General features: G+C 35.6%; 1 protein-coding gene across 1 annotated transcript in view; it reads right to left on the bottom strand.

Moving 5' to 3' along the window:
• Window positions 1–20574, bottom strand: part of USH2A (Usher syndrome 2A (autosomal recessive, mild)) — a gene marked incomplete at both ends in the record, with an annotated part of 237604 nt that overhangs the window by 60150 nt on the left and 156880 nt on the right. The window contains one exon of the mRNA XM_009070392.1: window positions 11714–11893. Within this exon, the coding sequence (XP_009068640.1) occupies window positions 11714–11893 (180 nt within the window). The remainder of the gene's footprint in view (window positions 1–11713; window positions 11894–20574) is intronic.

Here is a 20574-nt window from a genome sequence, read left to right as displayed (position 1 = left end):
GATCAGCTCTCTGTCATGACTCTGACAAACCAGTTTACCTCCTCAAGCTGCCAACTCTTCTCCTTCCCTTTCTGTAATAGAAAAATGTGCATTTACACTCACATTTCCAACGGCATTTAATGATATTTTGAAATGAAATTTTGGGAAGTTTATCTATATTCTAACTTAACTAATCTTCTGAAATATATTGTTATGAAATGTATGGACATGATATATGAGAAAAGCAACTAGTTCTTGGATATTTTGTTTATATCTTTCAAAAAACCACCATACGAATGCAGTAGGGAATATGTTGACAAAGAAATTAAGGAATTTTATCTTCTTTTTTTCCCATTTTCTTTAAGGTGTAGGTGCTTATCACAACAATATGAAAGTGTCTTCTATGACAATGCACTGAAATAAATATATTCTTCCTGAAAGACATGAAGGAAATTTTGAAACTACAAAATCTCATAGATGTTACAAATTCTAACTTTACAGACTGGGAGTCTTGTCTTTGCTTTCAAGAATTGTTGTTGACCTAAAGACAGTAGAAGTCATGCTCTTAAAATACCAGGTACATAATTCTTTCAAAATTTAGTTCTCAAAGTTCAATCAAGTGTCTTCTAAACTTTTGTTCCCTGGAAGTCTTTTTCAGCAGTAACCATATTTTCATAAATGGAAGTTAAAAAAAAAACAACCCCAAACAAAAATCAAACCATTTACTACTTTGCTCCAATCTTCATGCTATTAAAAAGCATATTATCTTTTCCTGTCCACCCGATTTGGACCAGGCTGAAAACAAAAATGTCAAAGCAACAATACTTATTAAGTAGAAACTCTGGTTTGTGTGTCATCTTAACCTGCTTCTCAATTCAGTCTAAGGCATTCAAAGCACATAGACTTTGAAGTAACCTATACTCTCTAGTTTTCTTCTGCAAAGTACACCACATGTCAGGTTCAGACAAAATAGCAAAAATGACTGTATATTTTATTAAAACCCTATTTTTTCCCTCTCTCTCTCTTTTTAACAAAAGTCTAATTTAGTTGTTGTTCCCGTAGGTACAAAGTACACAGTTCATAATTCATTTGATATAAAATGTCAGTTTAGATTTTTGCACTTCTTTGATAAATGAGAAAAAACACGTACATTTCAATTTCCTTCTACCAGGTTTTACTAGCTGAAGCCCCGCTCCTTTTGTGCTGCTCAAAGACCTTTGCGTTAAATTAAACATCAAGATTCAGAAGCTGTAGGGAATGATATTTCCAAGACATACAGTACAAATACATGAGACTGGGAAAAAGGTAATGATTTTTCCTACCAGTAAAGTGATGTCTCCCAAAGAGCATCTTTGATCCTTGAATTAGTTCTCAGTTATAATTTAATATATCAAAACTGTCCACAGCTTTTCTTACATTTAAACATAAAGTGATATAGTCAGCACCACAAAGAGCAAAATACAACATTCAGGGTCTCTCTCCCCTTTCCTCCCCCCCACCCTGCACCCCCATCCCCCAACATATGCTTGTGACTCTAAAGTCCATCAATATTAATGGGGAAGATCTGTATACATCAAAGGAGATGGCAAAGAATTTATTTAATTGTGTCTGTCATAATTACCAGTATGGAGTGGTTTTTTCCTGTATAACTAAATCCTGCCATTGATCAACATGCAAAAGTCTCAGGGGGACAATCTGCACAATGGAAAAGAGCTGAATCAAAAATTTAGTTCTGGAAGTAAAACTGTTATAATTAGGAAAATAGCAACAAAATTCTGTGTATTATTCTCTTATGTAACACATGAGACCAAGGCTGACAAATCTGAACTATCACATTTACAGAGTAAACAAGAATTCTTATCACTTCTCAAAATTGCCAACTGCAATGCTATGGCTGTCACTTCACGTTACAGTCTAGTTCAACAGCTGCAGTATCAATAGATTAAGCTGTATTAGAAAATAGCAATAGGATTGCATTCTGATGCTGAGTATTGCTTCTGATGAACAACATACATCCACATCCACAAGTGCCCAGAACTCAGCACCTCCTCCTCTTGCCCTCTTTGCTGGTGACATGTTGCCTCACCCCAACCTGGGAAGTGTCATTAGTCCTGGGCTACAATAGTACCTGCTCTGTCTTTTCCCCCAGTAAATGAGACTTCCCTCTACACACACACACACACATGCAGTAGTAGAGTTTCAACAGGATAGATAGATGGTATTCTGCTTTCCTTGCTTATGAAGCCGGAGATTAGTACACTGCCCACCAGCTGGGGGATGAGAATGTTAGTCACTTAAGGATGAATAATCCAGATCTCCTTTTTTTTTAGGCAGTGCTCTAACAGAGATAAGCTATGAAACAATATGAAAGGTGACACCTCCATTCCACCTAACTGTGTCAAAAATCCCTAAGTCTTTTAATGGATTGGTCCCCTATGAAAAACAGTGTTTCAGTAGTCAGAAATATGATCCAGGTGTTATATGCAGAAGCGAAATATTTAATAAGTAAGGTGAATAAAAAGCAATTCAGACAAGGCTATTCCCACACAGAAATAATCTGTGCAAAATATACCGTTGAGTTATCTGATGAATAGGGTAAAAAGGATTACAGCTTTTATAGCTGAGCTATCCACATAGGAATGTTCATACAGCATTAAGTAGCTACTCATCAGTTAATGTCCTGATCTAGATACTTTTAACAAATAAACCATTTATATGAATTAACTCTGAGCTTCATTTCCTCAGATAATGCTGAAGAACACATAAATCCACTGGAATAGGTAGAAGTGTGTCAATATACAGCAATGAATGATCTGTTCCCAAGTATTTTTACTGAAGAGACCTCGGCTACTGTCTTGTTCAAAATCAGGTAGCCTAATTGATTGAAAGTCTTAGTAACACAATCATGTTTTATTCAAACCCAAGCCAGACTGACTGTGTTTTGCCTTATGTGCCACAAGATATGTCAGAGCATTTACCCCAATCTACACATACTATTCATCATAGGTTAAGGCAAAGCAAATACCTTGGCAATACTTGTTCTCTAAAATACCGATTTTCTTCAATCTTTTGACAAAAATTAAAGAGGCAGGGAAAACTTCTCCTTTGTTCATTTTTAAAATATAGACTGAAAGGGCTAAATCTTCAACACAGAATATTTTACAACCATCAGTTGAATATTTCGTACAACAGTATCTCTTTCTTATGAATAAGCTTCTCTTTTAGTAGGCCATTTAGTATGTAAGAGCACTCACAACTTCAATGAAAAATACAGAAAACATAAATATTATTTCATTATGTAATGCCACCTCTTCACTCATTCAACATCTTTTCTTTCTACATGTACTCAGAGCTGTTTAGATAATCTAGTCAACCTGAATTCACACATTTCCTCTGTACACACTGGCTGTATTCAACTATGGGGACACCTTTCACAGAGAGGCAATCCACCAGCCTAAGCTAAGGGACAAGAAGAGAGGCTGACAAACTTTGTGATATGTAGGTTATACTTTTCAGCATGAGAGGGAATATAAAATTCTCTTTTACCTTCCATTGCTAACACATATCTCTCTTTCTATCTGGAAAATGGGAATAACAATCCTCAGCCATTTCAGAAACCTACTGGAAATCTGAATGGGCAAATACTTGTGAAAATCATAAAAATAAATAAGCAAGTATACACATAGTAAGGATTAATATAATTTAGTACTGGACCGTAACATGAAAGACATTAATTCCCTTTCTTGTTTTACTCCCCTGGAATTAAACTAAGAGCATAGTGTTTCTTTGTTACAGGAATAAATATGATCTGCATAAAGATCCAAATATAAAAAAAGATAGAGAGCATGTGTACATGATCATGTACATGAACTAATATATCATATTCATATTTTTGTGTGTGCCTCTGAACACAAAAATCAGTGTTCAGAAAGAAAAGAACAGTGAGGAAAAAGCTGTCAAATGTCAGGAATCACTAAGGGCTATAGACTCTAACAATTGCCTTTGTTGCAAGAAAGAGGGTAGCATAGAGCAACACTGCATTGTAGGGACACCAGAGGAGAAATGGCAACACTAATGACTGATTCTCACTCAACTTCCATTTTCATTCCTTTTCTGTCTTCATAGAGTAGTTTATTTTTCCTTAGGTACTCAGGTAACTAGCCTAAAGATAACTGCATAGATACAACAGAATGAGGAGCACTACATTAAGCAAAAGTAGGGAAAAGTCAAACTTAAAATACCACCAGAACAAATAATTAACTATATAGAGGAAAAATATTTTAATGCTGCAATACCACCAGAACAAATAATTAACTATACAGAGGAAAAATATTTTAATGCTGTGAAGTGTTTTAAGAATTCAGATATAAAACTTAACATTTTAAAAATTCAGTTTCAGGTCTTTTTCTAATCCAGAGAAAACTCCCAAAGAGGAGCTAATAAGAATCAACAATAATCCAGATATAAAACTTAACATTTTAAAAATCCAGTTTCAGGTATTTTTCCAATCTAGAGAAAACTCCCAAAAAGGAGTTAATAAGAATCAACAATAATAAAGATTCAAATTAGATGTTAGGAAAATTTTTTTTCACTGTTAAGGTGGTCAGGCATTGGAATAGATTGCCCAGGGAGGTGATGGAGTCACAATCCCTATAAGTGTTTAAGAGGCATCTGGATTTGGCACTGGAGGATATGATTTAGGAGTTACAGTGGAGTAGCAGGTTAGAGGTCTCCTCCAACCTCTAAAGAGAGGAAAAGAACAGTGATTTCATTCCCTCTACATTTTACCCTCAGCAAGATCTTAGAAGACCCTTAATTTTCCCCCCCTCAAGCTTTTTTTGTTTATTGCAAATTTTTTTTCCCCAATATGAAAACCTGACGAATCTGCAAGAGGGTGACAGAACTTTGATGGAGGTGTACAGAGTTCAGAATCTGCAAGAGGGTGACAGAACTTTGCTGGAGGTGTACAGAGTCCGTTGAAAGCAGAGGAACTTCAAAGCTTCTTCAGCTGTGCAAAGGGGCTCAAACCTTGCCACTCTACTCAAGTGCTTCACGATCACGAGGCTAACTTCCATATTCTATGCTTCAAGTGCAGAAAATACAGAATGACATGACACACACAAAAATAAACAACCAACAAACAACCTACAGACATTTGGCTTTACTGACAGTAATGAAAATGCCGTTTTATGCTGAAAACTATAGGGGCAGAAGCTGTCAAAAGTAAAAAATATTAAAAATCGGGCATTTTAGAAAAGCGGTGCAAATCATCATAGGAAAGTAACATAAAAATTGATCCAATTCCTAGTACTTGCATATATCTGGTAAATGGTTCAAAAGACAAACTTCATGGTGTGATTTTGCAAATGTCTTATCTATGTTTTCACCAGGAATTTCAACATCTTTTTATTCTGGAATTTCTTCAACAGAAGAACCTAACTTATCACATAAACTATGTTTTCACCAGGAATTTCAACATCATTTTATTCTGCAATTTCTTAACAGAAGAACCTAACTTATCACATAATGAATGTTGACTTTAATTACAGTACTGAACAGTCTTGTTCAGACTTAAACAGAATGAAAAATAAAACCAAAACTAAAATAAACCCCAAGCATGAGATTATATAAAAATTGCATACTTCATCTAAATTGTGTTGCTTTGAAATTGGTCTGAAATAGGTTAATGTGATGGTATGTAATAATTTTAAATAATGATATGCTGCTAAATTCCACATCAGCCCATTTTCCTTATTTTATATATTCTTCTGTTTTTCAGAAGTACAATTAAGCTGTAGTTTTCCAGCATGAAAGCTTCTCTACCACAGATTTCCAAGAGATCGTAAGTACTGTTTGGATCACATGCTAAGGCTAAGGTTTTTGGAAAGACCTGTAGTGAGACCTCTACAATGGGGTTAATTGCCTGCTTATAAATGATCAATTGGCTATTTCAAGCTGTTGCACAGTTCTCCCTCTCTCATCTGGCATCCCTAAGCAAGCAAACACATTCATGTTCTTCCAGGCAACTAAAATTGCTGCTTTTATCTTCTTGTCCCAACTGGTTTTTTGCAGGTCCAGAAGAGAGAAAGCAACCTAAGAGCTGATAAATACAGATGCCCTATGTCTGGACAATGGAAACAGCATAGCTGCAACCATCTGAGATCTAACCGGCACCAAAAGCACAGCGTGCAGAAGAAAAGGGATGGAGGCAATCAGAAGAAAAGGCCATAGTTGGAGTCTCATTGCCTGCTGGCAAAACTCTCCAGTTTTATGAGTTGGGACTTACACTAAGCTTCAATATTAAACAACCTTGAAGAGGTCCTTTATTATATGTGGGATTAGATCGAGCCCCAACTGGCTGCAAATCAGGAAAGTAAGCAGTAAAGTGGGCACCTCTGTCCTCCCATTGCCAGAGTCTGAAGACACAACTGTTCTGGAATGAGACTTCTCTTATCTTTTGCCATCCAAAACACCCACCCAAAATCAAGAATAGACACAGCATGAGCTCACTGAAAGATGTGCTGAACAGCCTGGGAGAAGGGAATAAAAGAAGAAAGTAGTACTAATGAAAGTGACAATCAGTTCAATACTGCAGAGGTTAGAGAACAATTATTGTTTCATTAGAAGAACTCCCCATTTTCCACACAAGCACTTTTGCAATCCTATTCTTGAACATGAAATCATCTTTCTGGACAAAAGGAACTGGAATGGACAATTTAGACAGCTTGCCCTGACACTCTTTAATTAGCTAGGTCACTGATGAGAGATGTAGGAGAGCTCTTTTCCCCTCCCTACTCTATCCTGCTCTCTTCTTAAACTACCTCTTGAAAAGATATGGTCACAATTTTTCAGGAAGAACTTTCTGTTAACACTCCCTATCTCACTTCTGTCCACTTGTTTGCAATACTTTTGTTCAAAACATTTCTTGCTCTTCATCAAAATCAGTGATTTTACTCTGAAGTTAAACAGATATCATGCAAATGTTAATTCGGAATAATGTTTAATGTGATTTTTTCTACATTCAATTAAATAGAATGATACCAGGAGGCTTTTTCTTTAAACTACTTCAATATTTTTTTCATTTTTACATTCACATGAAGTGACACAAGAGAATGTAAGAGAAGAAAAATTGAAAAGAAACAGAAGATATAGAACAAAAAGATTTCCATTGGATTTTGGTCTCAATCTATAAAAAGGAAGGAAGGAAGGAAGGAAGGAAGGAAGGAAGGAAGGAAGGAAGGAAGGAAGGAAGGAAGACAACTAATGTCTCAGAAATACCTGAAATTTGAAGTAAAGGAAATTCTTTCAAAATAAATTTTATGGTGTGACTCCTAACGTGATACTAAGCATAATGGAAAAATAAATCTGTCTCACAGGAAAAATTCTAGCACATTCAGGTTTGATTTTTCTTCCTATTTCTGACCTAACATCAGTTTGCTTTGTTTACTCATTCCTCTAAGGAGGTCTGCTGGCTTCAGTGATCAACTTGCATGAGTAAATGCTTTCAGATGTGAAGTTGTATGATGTGATTCATACTTGTTTGCTTAATGAGATCAGTCATCCTATGATGAGGTTCAATATCCAGTCTCAAGGGTGTTGCTACCTAAACTAACAGTGGCTGAAATCCTCTGGCTGTAGGACACCATCTTCTGTAGATATTGAACAAACAGCAGCAGCTACAGGTACATAGGCTCAATTTTTGCTGCTGACAACAAGCCCGAGCTTATAGGCAGAGGCATGCAGCATCCCATACACAAACAAGGGACCAGCAAAGAGCAGGTGCTTAGAGTCCAAGGCAAAATCTGATATCCTTCACTGGCAGACACCACTAGGTTGTGCAAATCACAGGTAGAGCATATAAACAAAATGCATATATAAATTATGGCAGAGCTTAAACAGGCACTTCACTGCTCAGGAAAATATTTTTTCTCAGGGTATCTTCCCTTTTAGGTTCTACATAGGAAATATATATCAATTCTTTGAGGCTCTTTTCTGTAAAAAAGTCAGCACCAAGTTAATGGTTTGTAATCTCCAAAACAAGAATACACACAGAGACAACTCTGCAATGTGATACAGAATTACCGTCCACAGCAATCTTTATACCTCTTGTCATGGCTTGGACATCTAGTCTTTTCTGTGCTTTGTAAGTGATGATTTAGCCTCCACCTCCCTGCCTCCCATCTCAACAACAGCCTTCTCTTTGCATGTATTTTTTCAACATAATCTATCTTCTTCCTATCTGCATAGAGGACTTCTCACTCCCTTCCATACCAGGGTTTTGGTGGATAGAGGAAGGGAACAAATGGATTTAACTAGAGTATAGGCTATTATAAGCAGTGATTGCAATTTTTTTTTTTGCTAGCTTACCACTCCTTATTACAAAGCAATACTAAGATAATGGGTCTTTGTGTGCTGCTATATCAGAAATAGCACACATTGAGAAGAAAAATACATAACCAAGAACTCTGTGCAGAAGACTTTCTCCCAGAATTTTGCATGTAGCACTTCAATTCATTTACCTAATAAAATTAATCATAAACCAATTTGTTTTCCAGATCTTTTACTGGCTGGCATCCTCAAATTAATCTGAAGCACTGACTAGTATATTATTTTTTAACAACTTTTACCAAATCAGTTTAGGACAAGATAAATAGAACAAATTTATTCTTTTTGGAAAAAATATACAACTCAAAAAAATTTACTTCTACCTCTGCAGTATGAAATTTGTCACTAATCATTTTAAACTATGCCCTTTTATGCTTCTTCCATCTCTTTTAGCTTTCTATGCAGTTCTTTGATGTAACAAAGACAGTTTCAGACAAGATTTCAGTTCATCTGGAAAAAAAAAAAGCTTTAAGTCTTGAGGCAAAAAGCAGTGTATTTAAAATTTATATACTCCATAATGCCTTTGTTCTGAACTTGAACAACCTGAAAAACTTCTCTGCTTTCTTTTGCCTTCCAATTCTGAAGATCATTTGTTCTCATGGTTTCAGCTTCTTATTATGCAACAGTGACTTTAACTGGTGGTTCCAGCATTTAAGTACATGCACAGTCATGGCTGACCCTTTCTGATCAATTGCCAATCCATACAGGTTTGACTGATAAAAGAGCCAATTAGATTTAAGCAAATTAAGGGACATCACCAATGTCAACCACTTATTAAACTGAATGCTGAATTCTATGCATACCAAACACTGATGCACCAAGTCCCATTAAGAGTTGAAATCCTAACCCCATTAGTAACTCCAGACCACTACAGGGCAAGGGTCAAAAAAAGTTTCATATTTATGGATTAATATTTGGATTCAGTTTTTATTTTTTTAATCTTTCCAAGAACTCTTGAACCTGTACTGCAATTTTAGTTGAGATCTTAGATAAAATAAATTCCTTATTTCTAAGATAGGGGTTTTTTTAAGTGTTGACTTAAGTATGGCAAATCAGCTTGATAAGAAATTAAGATGTAGTCAGTCAGGTAATACTAAAGGTTTGGTGTGCTTTATATTATGTACAATACATTTTTAGATCTAAAAAAATTAAAAAAGAAATGTATGCTGGAAAAAAATTGTGTCATAATTGTAAAACAGTGACCAGCAGTAACTTCAAAATGAAACAGTCCTTTGTCTTCTATCACTCTCCCTCTTACACAATCTTCCATCAAGCTCCATGAAGTACTCCCCACAATAAAAATTTCTGAAACAGCTTTTTATTTTTTTGCTATCCTTGAAAAGAGAATGCTACATTTTAACACTCATTAAAAGGCTGCGATTTGTACATAATGATACCTCTTTTACTCTTGGATCCATCAAATCTTCTGTTGAAAAAAATCACTGAAGTGGGTAAAATAAAATTCCTTCTTGTTTTAGAAACATCTAGATTTCATTTAATGATTTAGAAAGTGTGAATACACTGAATAGAACCCAGTGTAAAATTACCATTATACTCATAATTTAGCATGCAGTGGAATTGTATAGCATTCAAAGAGTCATTATAATACACATCGTAGTAAAGCAAACATACATTGTCCTAGATATACACATGCATGTGTATGTGTGTACACATATAGCAAGAATATACTGTGTGTGAGAGTACTTCTCTCATATGCACTGCTTCATTTATTATTCATTTCACTACAGATCACAGTCCACTGGACAATAGTATGGAAGATTTCTTTAATAACTCTCAGTGCTAATTTAATTCTACTTAAACACACATATCCTAGTGAATGCCACATGCTTTTCAGCATGATTTTATGTGTAAATCAGGATAATATGTTTTCAGATCATTAACTAAAAGGAAGCATGAACTAAAACCTATTTAACCAATGAGGTATTGCTTTTAAACTACCACAAGGTCATAAAAAAGATAATTTCAAAGCTATAAGTTTTCTAATTGTAATCAACAACAATCTAATGATGAAAGAAAGTGCATCTTAATGGCTGTCATAAACTTGTGCACATCCTTGCTTATCTTTAAAGATCCTTTACTTTGTCATTTGGTAAAATTTTCACTACCAAATTTTGCTAGGCAAAATTGAAATGTGACACTGGAATTATGAACACCAGTATCTTACTGCTCAGTCTTAAGTGAGCAGTAAAAATCAGATGTGGTTTTATTATTATATGACAGTGTACATTTGTTAATATTAGGTTTAACTTGACAATCACATTGGAAAAGTACAAAATGTACTAGGAATTGAGCTTTATCTTATTCCTCAGTAACCTGTCATATAAAATCTGTATTCTATTTACTTACTTTTCTAAAGTCTTTCTGTTGGTTTTGCCCCAAACCCAAACCATCTGTTTGCAAACAAACTGTTTCAAGTTGAATTGTATTTTTGAGCTGTAAGGTTTATGGGATTTTTCTTTTCTTTGTTTTTGTTTTTCTTTTCTTTTACTTACAAATGATATGTATGTCACCCATACATATTGTTGCTCAACAGCTGCACCTACACATCTCTCAAGATCAAGTTGTGCTGGGCTCTCACATGTTTCCATTAGTATTTATTCCACAAAAGTTAATTTGCTCAGGATGCCCATGAAAAGAGAATGCAAAAGGGACACATTTATACCAGTGATAAAAGTAGGCTTTCTTGGAAAAAAACCAACCAAAACCAGAAATTAAAACATGCACCGTGTTTAGGGCATATTTGCTCAATTCTATTATTTCTAAATGTTATGAAGATAACATTCAGAGTGGCTTAGAGCCTCATGCACTATAAATCAGTACATTGTAACTGACTTTCTTACAGCTGCACTACTTCGTGGATTTTGGCTCAATATATTGCCAATATTTTATACTGCTATTATTAAACAAATTCTCTATGTCTATCCAGTAAGTGTTCATTATCAGCACTTACAACTCTTATTCTAAAACAGATTATAAAATACAGGTGAGTCTCTCTATATACTTAGACTAGATTAGCTCTCCATGATAGAATACACCACCATTCACAGGAAAAAAATTAAAAGAAATACATAATGCACTTCTCACCTTCATAATATGTTAACCATACAACTAGCTGTTTTCATTCTCTAGTTCTTTAAATTGAATCTTTAAAATCTTTAAATTGTGACAAATTAGAAGTCAAAAAGAACAATTCTGTTAGTAAGAACTAGTAATGCAAACACATTCTTCTGAACTTCCAGTCCTCAGCTGCGATAATAAATAACATTTTGTTCAACAGAGTGTTTGTGTAATTGTTACATGCACAGAAAAAGCACTTTTTCATACTTACCTCCTGGAGGCATGACTATTGTTATAGCATCACTTATCAAGCTGCCCTGGCTGTTGGATGCATTCACTTGCACTGTGTAGTTAGAAAATGGAATCAAGCCTTTAATGGGTACCCATACATTGAATTCCTTGCTGCTGCTTAACATCCGAGTATCATTTACAATAGAATAATTAGCGTTATCTGTTATGAAAAACAAGAAGGGGGGGAAAAGAACAAATGTTAGAACTTGCATCTGCTACAATTCCCTGCCTTTATGGACCAAGTCTTATTTCTACTCAAGTGAAGAGTTGCCATTTATACCAATAACACGCAACGAAAAGAAATTGGCCTATTGGGAAAAAAAAAATATTATTCACCGTTTCTCCTCCTTTTGCCAACAGTTTGTGGTACTTGTAAATCTTGGAAAACAAATGAACCAATACATGAACCAACCACACAGTTGGTTGTTACACACTGCAAACAGAAGGCAGCTCTCAGAAATTACTCGTGTTCTAGAACAGTTGTGTGATAATTGCAGATTCCAAACATTAATGGCACTTCTTATGCCTACGAAAGACTGGCAAAACCTTTCGAATTCGCTAAAAAAATCACTTACTTTAGGAGTTTATAAGCTAACTCCATAGCATGCAGGAGAAATAGTAGTGTAGTAACACATGCTTTCCACCTTGGCCTGCAATCCTCTCAAAGGTAAAAAAAGGATTTGAAGTATTCAGCTTATCAGTTGAAAACATCAGAGGACACCACAGCAAGCTAAGACAATATTGTACCCTATAAAAATCATAACAGACTTTCAAAAATACCTAATAAGACTAGAATTTTTTTTAAGAAATTGTATGTCAAATAACATTTTGTTTGACGCAATGAAGACTTCACTCACATATCTGAGAGCAAAGCTGAGCTCATTTAAAGATTATCCTATGTTTTGAACACAAAAAGTGCTATAGAAATTATTCATATTATTACTACTATCCATTACTCCATGGAGAGCTCTCACAGTGAAGTCAATGGAAATTCTGTATTACAAACAACAGCAGAATCACACAAGTCTGAGTCCACAGGTACAAGAATGAGATTAAAGAGAATATAACTACTACAAATATTGTGAATTAATTCAGGCATAATCACAGGTAGCAGATTGAATATTCACATCCGAGTCCTCTACAAAACCTAAATAAGAGAGAATTACACAAAACAATCTATTAATTAATTTTTTAAGGGAAACTCCTTGGATTTACCCATTTTTATGCAAGTTTTAAATGAACTATTAAACTGAAATATCATTAAATCTGAAGCTGGTTTTCAAATATTCCATATTTCTATGATGTGCAGTACATTTCACTCAGGCTCACATTACATTTTTACCATGGCTGAATGATCAGAACTTTCATCTAATTTTGAGATTCCTATAAACAAATTCTGATTCACTTACGATGCAAGTCCAAGCCATTCCATCATTTTGATGTTCATAGAGGTGTTTTCAGTTATTTTTCTCTTAACATATGGCAAAAACTTACTTTCTGAGGTTTTGCAGAGGGGGACAATTTAGTAAAACTATTTTTATAAAATCTGCCTTGTAGCCCAGCTCCTAACTCTTCAAATTCTCCCTGAATTACATCATGCCATAGCTCCAGACAGCCCAAACTGATTAGAGTAGTGTGAAGGTTGAACAATTTCATGAAACCTGATGGATTTATTTAGGATTTCACTGAAGTTTATATTAGCCTGAGAGATCCTGTTTTATAAACAGCAATGGAGGCAAAGCTTCTTATCATGCAAGAACAAGAAAATTCAAATTTTTAGATCTACACTACAGTTTTAACATGTTAATATTTTTATTTTCATGCACCTGAGCCTGGAAGGAAACCAAGTACTTTCTCTGCTGGTATTTTTATTCCATTATTAATCTTTTTTCCTGTGGCTAACTACACTATATTTTAAAAATACAGTTTCAAGTAACAGAAAATGAATTAAAAGGATAACACTCTATTCCAAGTTGCCTGGATAACAACATTAATATACAGTAATTATACAATTAGTTGTAACATTAAATTCTAGTTATAGGAGAGTGATTACTCGGCAATTATAAGAAGTATATAATTACTCAATAATTAGGAGAAGTATGTAATTACATAACCATTTTATTCAGCTCAAAAATGAACTCACAAATTTACAATGAGACAGACAACATAGCAGTTCAAAATTTTTCATTGCTTCTAATAAAAAGCTGAGGAGTACTTGCAAGTATCCTAATCCAAATTTTACACTGACAAAAGGCATTTTATGCCAATTCCAAGCCAAGCAACTTACTGCTGCTGGTACGTAGAATACTAGAAGAACATTTTTAAATGCAGGTCTTGCTGGGGCTGATTTTCAATATGCAGCTTTGCCACTTCTCACTGCTTAAACTTTGCTTTCAGTGGTCTGGAAAATGCAGACACACAGGTTCAGCCTGACAGAACGAGATACAGCCATAACCCTATCACATCATTCCATGCCATTCCTGCCTAGACTGTCTCAGTGTAGGCCCAGTTTGTGAGTATAAGTGGATGAGGCCTCTCTTTTTCCATTTTTCATGCATGTTTTTCTCTCCATCCTGCTCACAGGTCCTACTGTAGCTTACCAGCAAGTCTGCTGCAGATCTAAACAGCAGTTGCCTCAGACACTGGTAAAGTTTAAGAGACATTGTTTTACTTCAGACAAGTGGTTTCTACCAGAACACCTCCTCATTCCTGCACATTTCTGCCTTATAATTCCTGCCATGGACAGATAACAGCACTCCAACAAGCAAGATCCCCTCACTACACAGTTAACATGAACAACCTGCAGAGGCACAAAAATCTCTTAAGTCTGGCTCACCATACCAGGCAACACTTAAGACATGCAAACACTTGTACCACAAGATGAATTCAGATGGGAAGGGGCTCAGAGCCACCATCTCCTCTAACCTCTTAAGAAAGACTAAACCCTTTAAACATGCTTAGATCAAGAAGACACACAAATACATATTCCATTCAAAATCACTGCTTAAGCTAAGCAGTCTAGCTGGTGAGTATCTGTGTTTGAAGGTTCTCTGGGGTTTTGGGTGGACACTTTTCAGGGGCCTCCCAAGCAGATGTGCATTCCTGTTACCAAGTACCCCTGTAAATAGGTGAATTAAGCTCCTGTGGGTCAGTGGTGCGTAAATTACTGCTGTCCTGGGTCCATCATCCTATGGGGTTCACTAGATTGAAATAACATAAATGGGTATCCTTTTCCATTCTTGTTATAATCATTGTCACAAGAATTTTAATGGCTCATATATTCCATAATTTTTTCCTGTGTGCTGTACTGCTCTGACCTTTTCAATATTCTGTAATTTGACTGGCTGGCGATTTCAAGTTCTCTCCTTTTTACAGCCTTATTAACTTGTGGGGAAGAGGTGAAATGGACAGCCAATCAGAATACATAATATTGCAAAGGTCACAGTAGTACAGTATAGTATCAGCAGACACAGAATACTGTATATTAGTCATTAGTGTTCTGATATCTTATTCATGTGACAAAGGTTGTAAGGAGTGCAGGAAATGGTACAACATGAAACCATTCTCATGGCAAAGACTGCAACAGAAGAAAAGAAATAATACAAACTGAACACATTCATCTCACATTTTAAAACTTTCTCTCCTCCCAAATTTGCCACATTTAAAGGTACTCTTTTCACCTGGATCAAAATTAATAGTTTTAAGGAAAAAGGTAAGTCATTGAGATGTTCTCTTTTTATGAATTCAACACAAAAATCCTATTTCATAAGCATGGGCAAATACAATGTAATTCCATTACTACCACTGCATTTGCGATTAATAAAGTAATAAATTTAAACATAATCAGTGTAATTGGTATCACAAATGCACTGACAGAACTGTGCTGCTGACTTCAGAAAGCAAGGAGGCCATGCTGGCAAAGAATATTACTGAGTGCTCATGTGATCTTCTTTCTCTAATCCTCAAGTGATACCCCTCATTATATGAATGCTCAAAAATCACCTTCCTTCTATTTTTCTGTTTGTATGCTTATGGGACTTCAACAATGTTTGTAAAACAGATTTCTATCTCTTCCTATTTGCTGTGTCCTAGAAATTGCTCATCTTACCCCCAGATTTGTCTGAATTCAAATGGCATCACAGGATCATAGTTTGTGAAGTACAGAGAGATTTCAACCTAAAAGGCACTTAAGTCTGAAACACTTAAGTCTTATCATCACAAATATTTAATGAGCTATTATTCTCTTTCAATATCACTATTTCAAGATACCGTGAGGCTTCAATCACAAAAGTACACTACATATGGTGCACTACTGCACAGCAAAAAGTATTTTTCATATTAGTAAGGTATTAAAGTTTTGTGTCATGCTCTCAAATATTATTACCAATCCATACTGTTTCCATTATGTACATACTGGTCCTAATAACCTCTGTTCATTAGAGAACATATTGCTCCACAATATTAAAACAGATAAAAGCAGAACTATTACCACTGTAGGACACTACCCAAACACCAAAGGTACCAAAAATCCAGCTCAAGGAACAGTTCATATGAGGATCTACATAATTTTACAAAGATTACCTAGTTAACTAGCACAAATGCAGGTTTTTTTATCCCTGTTTTATATGAGTGTGAGTATACAGATGTTCAGCATCGTACCTTGAGCTACAGAAAAAGTTAATGTCAGAATACCAAAATTAAAATGATACAAGAACTCACCCTTTCATTCCATTTCCCCATAACTCATCCTCATTGTCCACTAGTCCCAGTGTTGGTTTCTGTCTCTCTGGCACCACATCTTTTGTGGAGAAATTCTGTGAATATGCACCCTTCCTTGTCTGTAAACTCATTCTTTTGTCCATTAGTTTTGCCTATTCTTCAGCCTCATTAACTTCCACACAAGCTACTCCTTTCCTCCTAGGTAAGATTTTTCTTTCCCCCCTCTGACTCCTTCTCTCCCTTTCCCACTCTTTTTAGTGCAATATTCAGAGTAAAAACCATTACTTTCCATTATTTTGATTATCCCAATAGAAAACCATCTAAAAATATTTCCCTGACAATTATTGAAAACTCTCTTTTCCTAAGAACTGCAATAGTGAACAGTTCTCCAATTGGCATCTCAACTGTTATATTGATTTATTAAATAATTTCTGTGCTTTGACACCATATCCCTCTTTTCAACCAAGTGTTGGGGGTTTTGTTTGTTTGTTTGCTTTTGTTGTTGGTTTGGTTTGGTTTGGTTTCTTTTTGGTTGGTTGGTTGGGGTTGGGGTTTTTTTGTTTTGTGGTAAGGACTTTTTCATGTTTTGGGGGCTTGTTTTGGAGTTCTTTTGCTGTTTGGTTATTTGAGGTGGGTTTTTTTTTTCAGATGAGTACACTGCTGATTTTGTGCCTCAGCCTCTTGAATCACTATTTGTTCTTCTGCTCCTGAGCTGGCAGATATATTGGTCCTATGGACATATCATGGTCACAGTCTGTCAAACTGAGACCAAATTTAAAAAAGACTCTCTTAACACAAGAAACCTTAATTCTCAAGGGCTAGGAGGAGTTGTTGGATGAGGCAACATGGGCAATTTAAAAGCACTGTGGCAAACAGGAAAAACTATGATTCCTTTGGACTCATATTAATTTTCCTGTAAATAACTAAGAGTTCACATTATCTGCATTGAAAAAACCTTATCTTTTTCCAAAGTAATTAAAGAAGTCTTTAGTTTTAAAACTGAAAAATATGAAATATTAAAACAAGATGAAAGTCCTTGTTGGCACATACAGCAGAAATCTGAATGCTCAAAACCCCAGATGTAGTTTCTGACCGTAGTACTCAAGTTGTTGCTTTGACAGCTCAGTTTCCCTCAGAGGCAAAAGCACCTTCTGTGACTTCATACACACTGAAATTTGGTACAGCTATCTTAGTCTGTCTTGAGATGTACGGAATGCATATGCTGTCTGTCACTCTGATTCTGGAAAGCTGCTTTTCTGCTCTAAAAAGACAATGAGGTCCCGGTGGACAAGTTGAACATGAGCCAGCAATGAGTCCTTGTGACAAAGGAGGCCAACAGCCTTGTGGGCTGCATTAGGAGAAGCACTGGCAGCAGGTCAAGGAAAGGGATCCCTCCTGTCTATTCAGCCTGATGAGACACATCTGGAGTGCTCATCCTCTTCTGGGATCCCCAGTACAAGACACATACAGACTTACTAGTGTTGAGTCCATGCAAAGGTGATTAAGGGCTTGAAACATCTGTTACACAAAGAGAATTTGAGAGAACTGAGGTTGTTTAGCCTTAAGAAGAGATGGCCTGAAAGGGGGAGGATCTTACCAATGTGTAAATATCAGGAAGGAGTGTATAAAAAAGCCAATCACTTCTTAGCAGTATATAGCAACAGAACAAGAGGCAACGAGTACATACAGAAAATAAAAAAAAAAATCTGTTTAAACCTAAGAAAAACATTTGCACTTTGAGGTTAGTCAAACACTGGAACAAGTTGATCTTGGTGATATTCAAAACCCAAGTGGACACTGTCCTAGGCAATGTGCTCCAACCAACCCTACTTGGAGAAAAGGGGTTGAACTAGATGTTCTCTAGACATGCTCTCTGACCTCAGCTGTTCTATAATTCTGTGAAAATTTGCAGAATATTCAAGAACCTAAGGCAAAGCAGGGGTAATAATTATAATGAAAAAATGTTCCTGTCAGTAGAAATAAGTGATTATTAGTGTTACAAACATTAAGTAATGTGCATTTATATGCTCATAAATTTTATGGACTGAAATATGAATAAAGCCCACAGCTTGATGTAGAAGCTCATACAAGAAAGTTAGTACAGACTCCATGGATGGTTAATGACTGCAGCCAAGATCTGACTTTGTCATGATGGCAGGCACAGAAGAATGTTTGGTGTGTGGTCTCATCTACCATTTGGAGATTTCAGTTCAGTGCCATGAGGCTTTCAGCTAAAAAACTCTGTAGATGAAACTGCCATGAAGAAACCTTTTTGATTTGAATCAAAATTTGTTTTAGGTTTTCTCATTACTCTTTCATAAACATGGAACCATCTAATGAGTCTTGCAATTGAGTCAGTCTCACTTAGACCTTCCAGTTTAAACAGTGTATTTAGTATAGCATTAACTCTGCTGCAAATATATTCATCTCTATTGTAACTCACTTTTTCTGCAACAGCACCAAGGGGCATCAGTCCTGCAGCCCCCACACTGCACACTGTACCGAGTGTTTTAGGGACATACTGTAAGAACTCAGTGCATGACCCAAACCCAACTCTGGAAAGCATTTGATGAGCAGAACCAACTTTTCTGGATTTCACAAAGGCTTCCAGTGTCCAAGTGCTCTTATCCCAATAAGAACAGAAGAAAGCATCTCAGCACAGTTTAGTACCCCAAGAGGCATAACATCACATTGTCTATAAATGATCAGAAGGTAACAAATAACAAAAACCTTTGCTGCACTCGAGATGTTAAGCTGATGATAGAGTCTATAGTTATTGATTTCACACATTTTGTTCGAGGGTTTTATAGACAAATGATGAGGCTGTATTACGTTTATTTCATGAGGGATCTTCTACACTAAAAAATTCAGAAACAGTTAGCTTTAAAATCTTCAAGTTTGCTTGTCTATGGTTAGAACATTCTTCCTTCAGCTGCAGCAGTACATAAATGGAGATTATCACACTATCTGTTTTCTGAATCTATGCCCATAATTCATGGATGCCAATAAGAATTTTCCATTCTCCAGGGACACTATCAGAAGGAGACTAGCAAAACATACAGAGCAGAACTGGGAGTCTCAAATCCATAATCAAATATCTAGATTGATTGTGTCACTTGCACTTGTATTGATTTCAATTGGAGCAGCTGACCCTAGGGAATAATAAAAATGTGGAATAAAACTGATTTATGAGAACAAAATAAATCCTTTTGTGAGTGGTAATGAATTGGTACTATTTAACCCTTTCAATCACAAAGGAAGAACACTATTTATTTTTTAAGAATGCTGAGTTAGCCAAAAGAAGTCATATAAAAAAGTCAATACTGTCAAATGCCATTACACTTAGTTGTAATACTTTGGAAGGAATGAAGCTCTAAACTTGATCTAGGATTTTTGTTTGACATAAGACATTCTTTTGGCTTTTCCAGTCACCTTTCATGAGGCATCATAAATGATGCACTTGTATATTGAAAGAACCACAGAATCACTCAGGTAAGTATTTGTTGTATTTACTTATAAAGCAATTCCCTCTAGCCTGTTTAGGGAAGAAAATGTAGAGTAACATAAACAGCCATATCGTCTGCACACGTCTGTTTCCTCTGAAACAATGGCCTATCACATATCTTGATCTTTCAGTACAACACTAGAAAGTCACATAGTCAAAACCTAATTTGATTCCTCCTTATAAAACCTTCATCAAAGTTTGTCAAATTCCAGTTTTGATCATGCTTTCTCCACATGAGAAAACATACAGATCTTATATTAGTCTCTAAAGAGCAGTGTATTGGCTTGAAACTAACACATAAAAGTACAGAAACCCAATTTCTTTATCTGCAGAAGCTCTAATTAGATTATATATATCTTGTCTGGGTCATGTCATTGACACTAATAATTTTGTTTGTAATGTCATAAATTGTTTTTTGCATTTATTACTTACCTTAAATACCTAAGTACTGTCAATGTAGCTTTCTCAGCCCTCATGTGGGTTAAAAACTCTGGAAGACATTCATTAACTAAAAGACTGTTTTCATAGAAGAACTGATTGGCAAATTTCCTTTTACTCAATAGTGTTTACCAGAGCCACCTCCAGAAGATTGCTATTATTCCCTAGACTATTCCAAG

Source organism: Acanthisitta chloris, unplaced genomic scaffold, assembly GCF_000695815.1.
Source record: "Acanthisitta chloris isolate BGI_N310 unplaced genomic scaffold, ASM69581v1 scaffold82, whole genome shotgun sequence".
NCBI classification, from domain to species: domain Eukaryota; kingdom Metazoa; phylum Chordata; class Aves; order Passeriformes; family Acanthisittidae; genus Acanthisitta; species Acanthisitta chloris.
The sequence above is the reverse complement of the archived record's forward strand: the minus strand, read 5'-3'. Positions and strand labels throughout refer to the sequence as shown.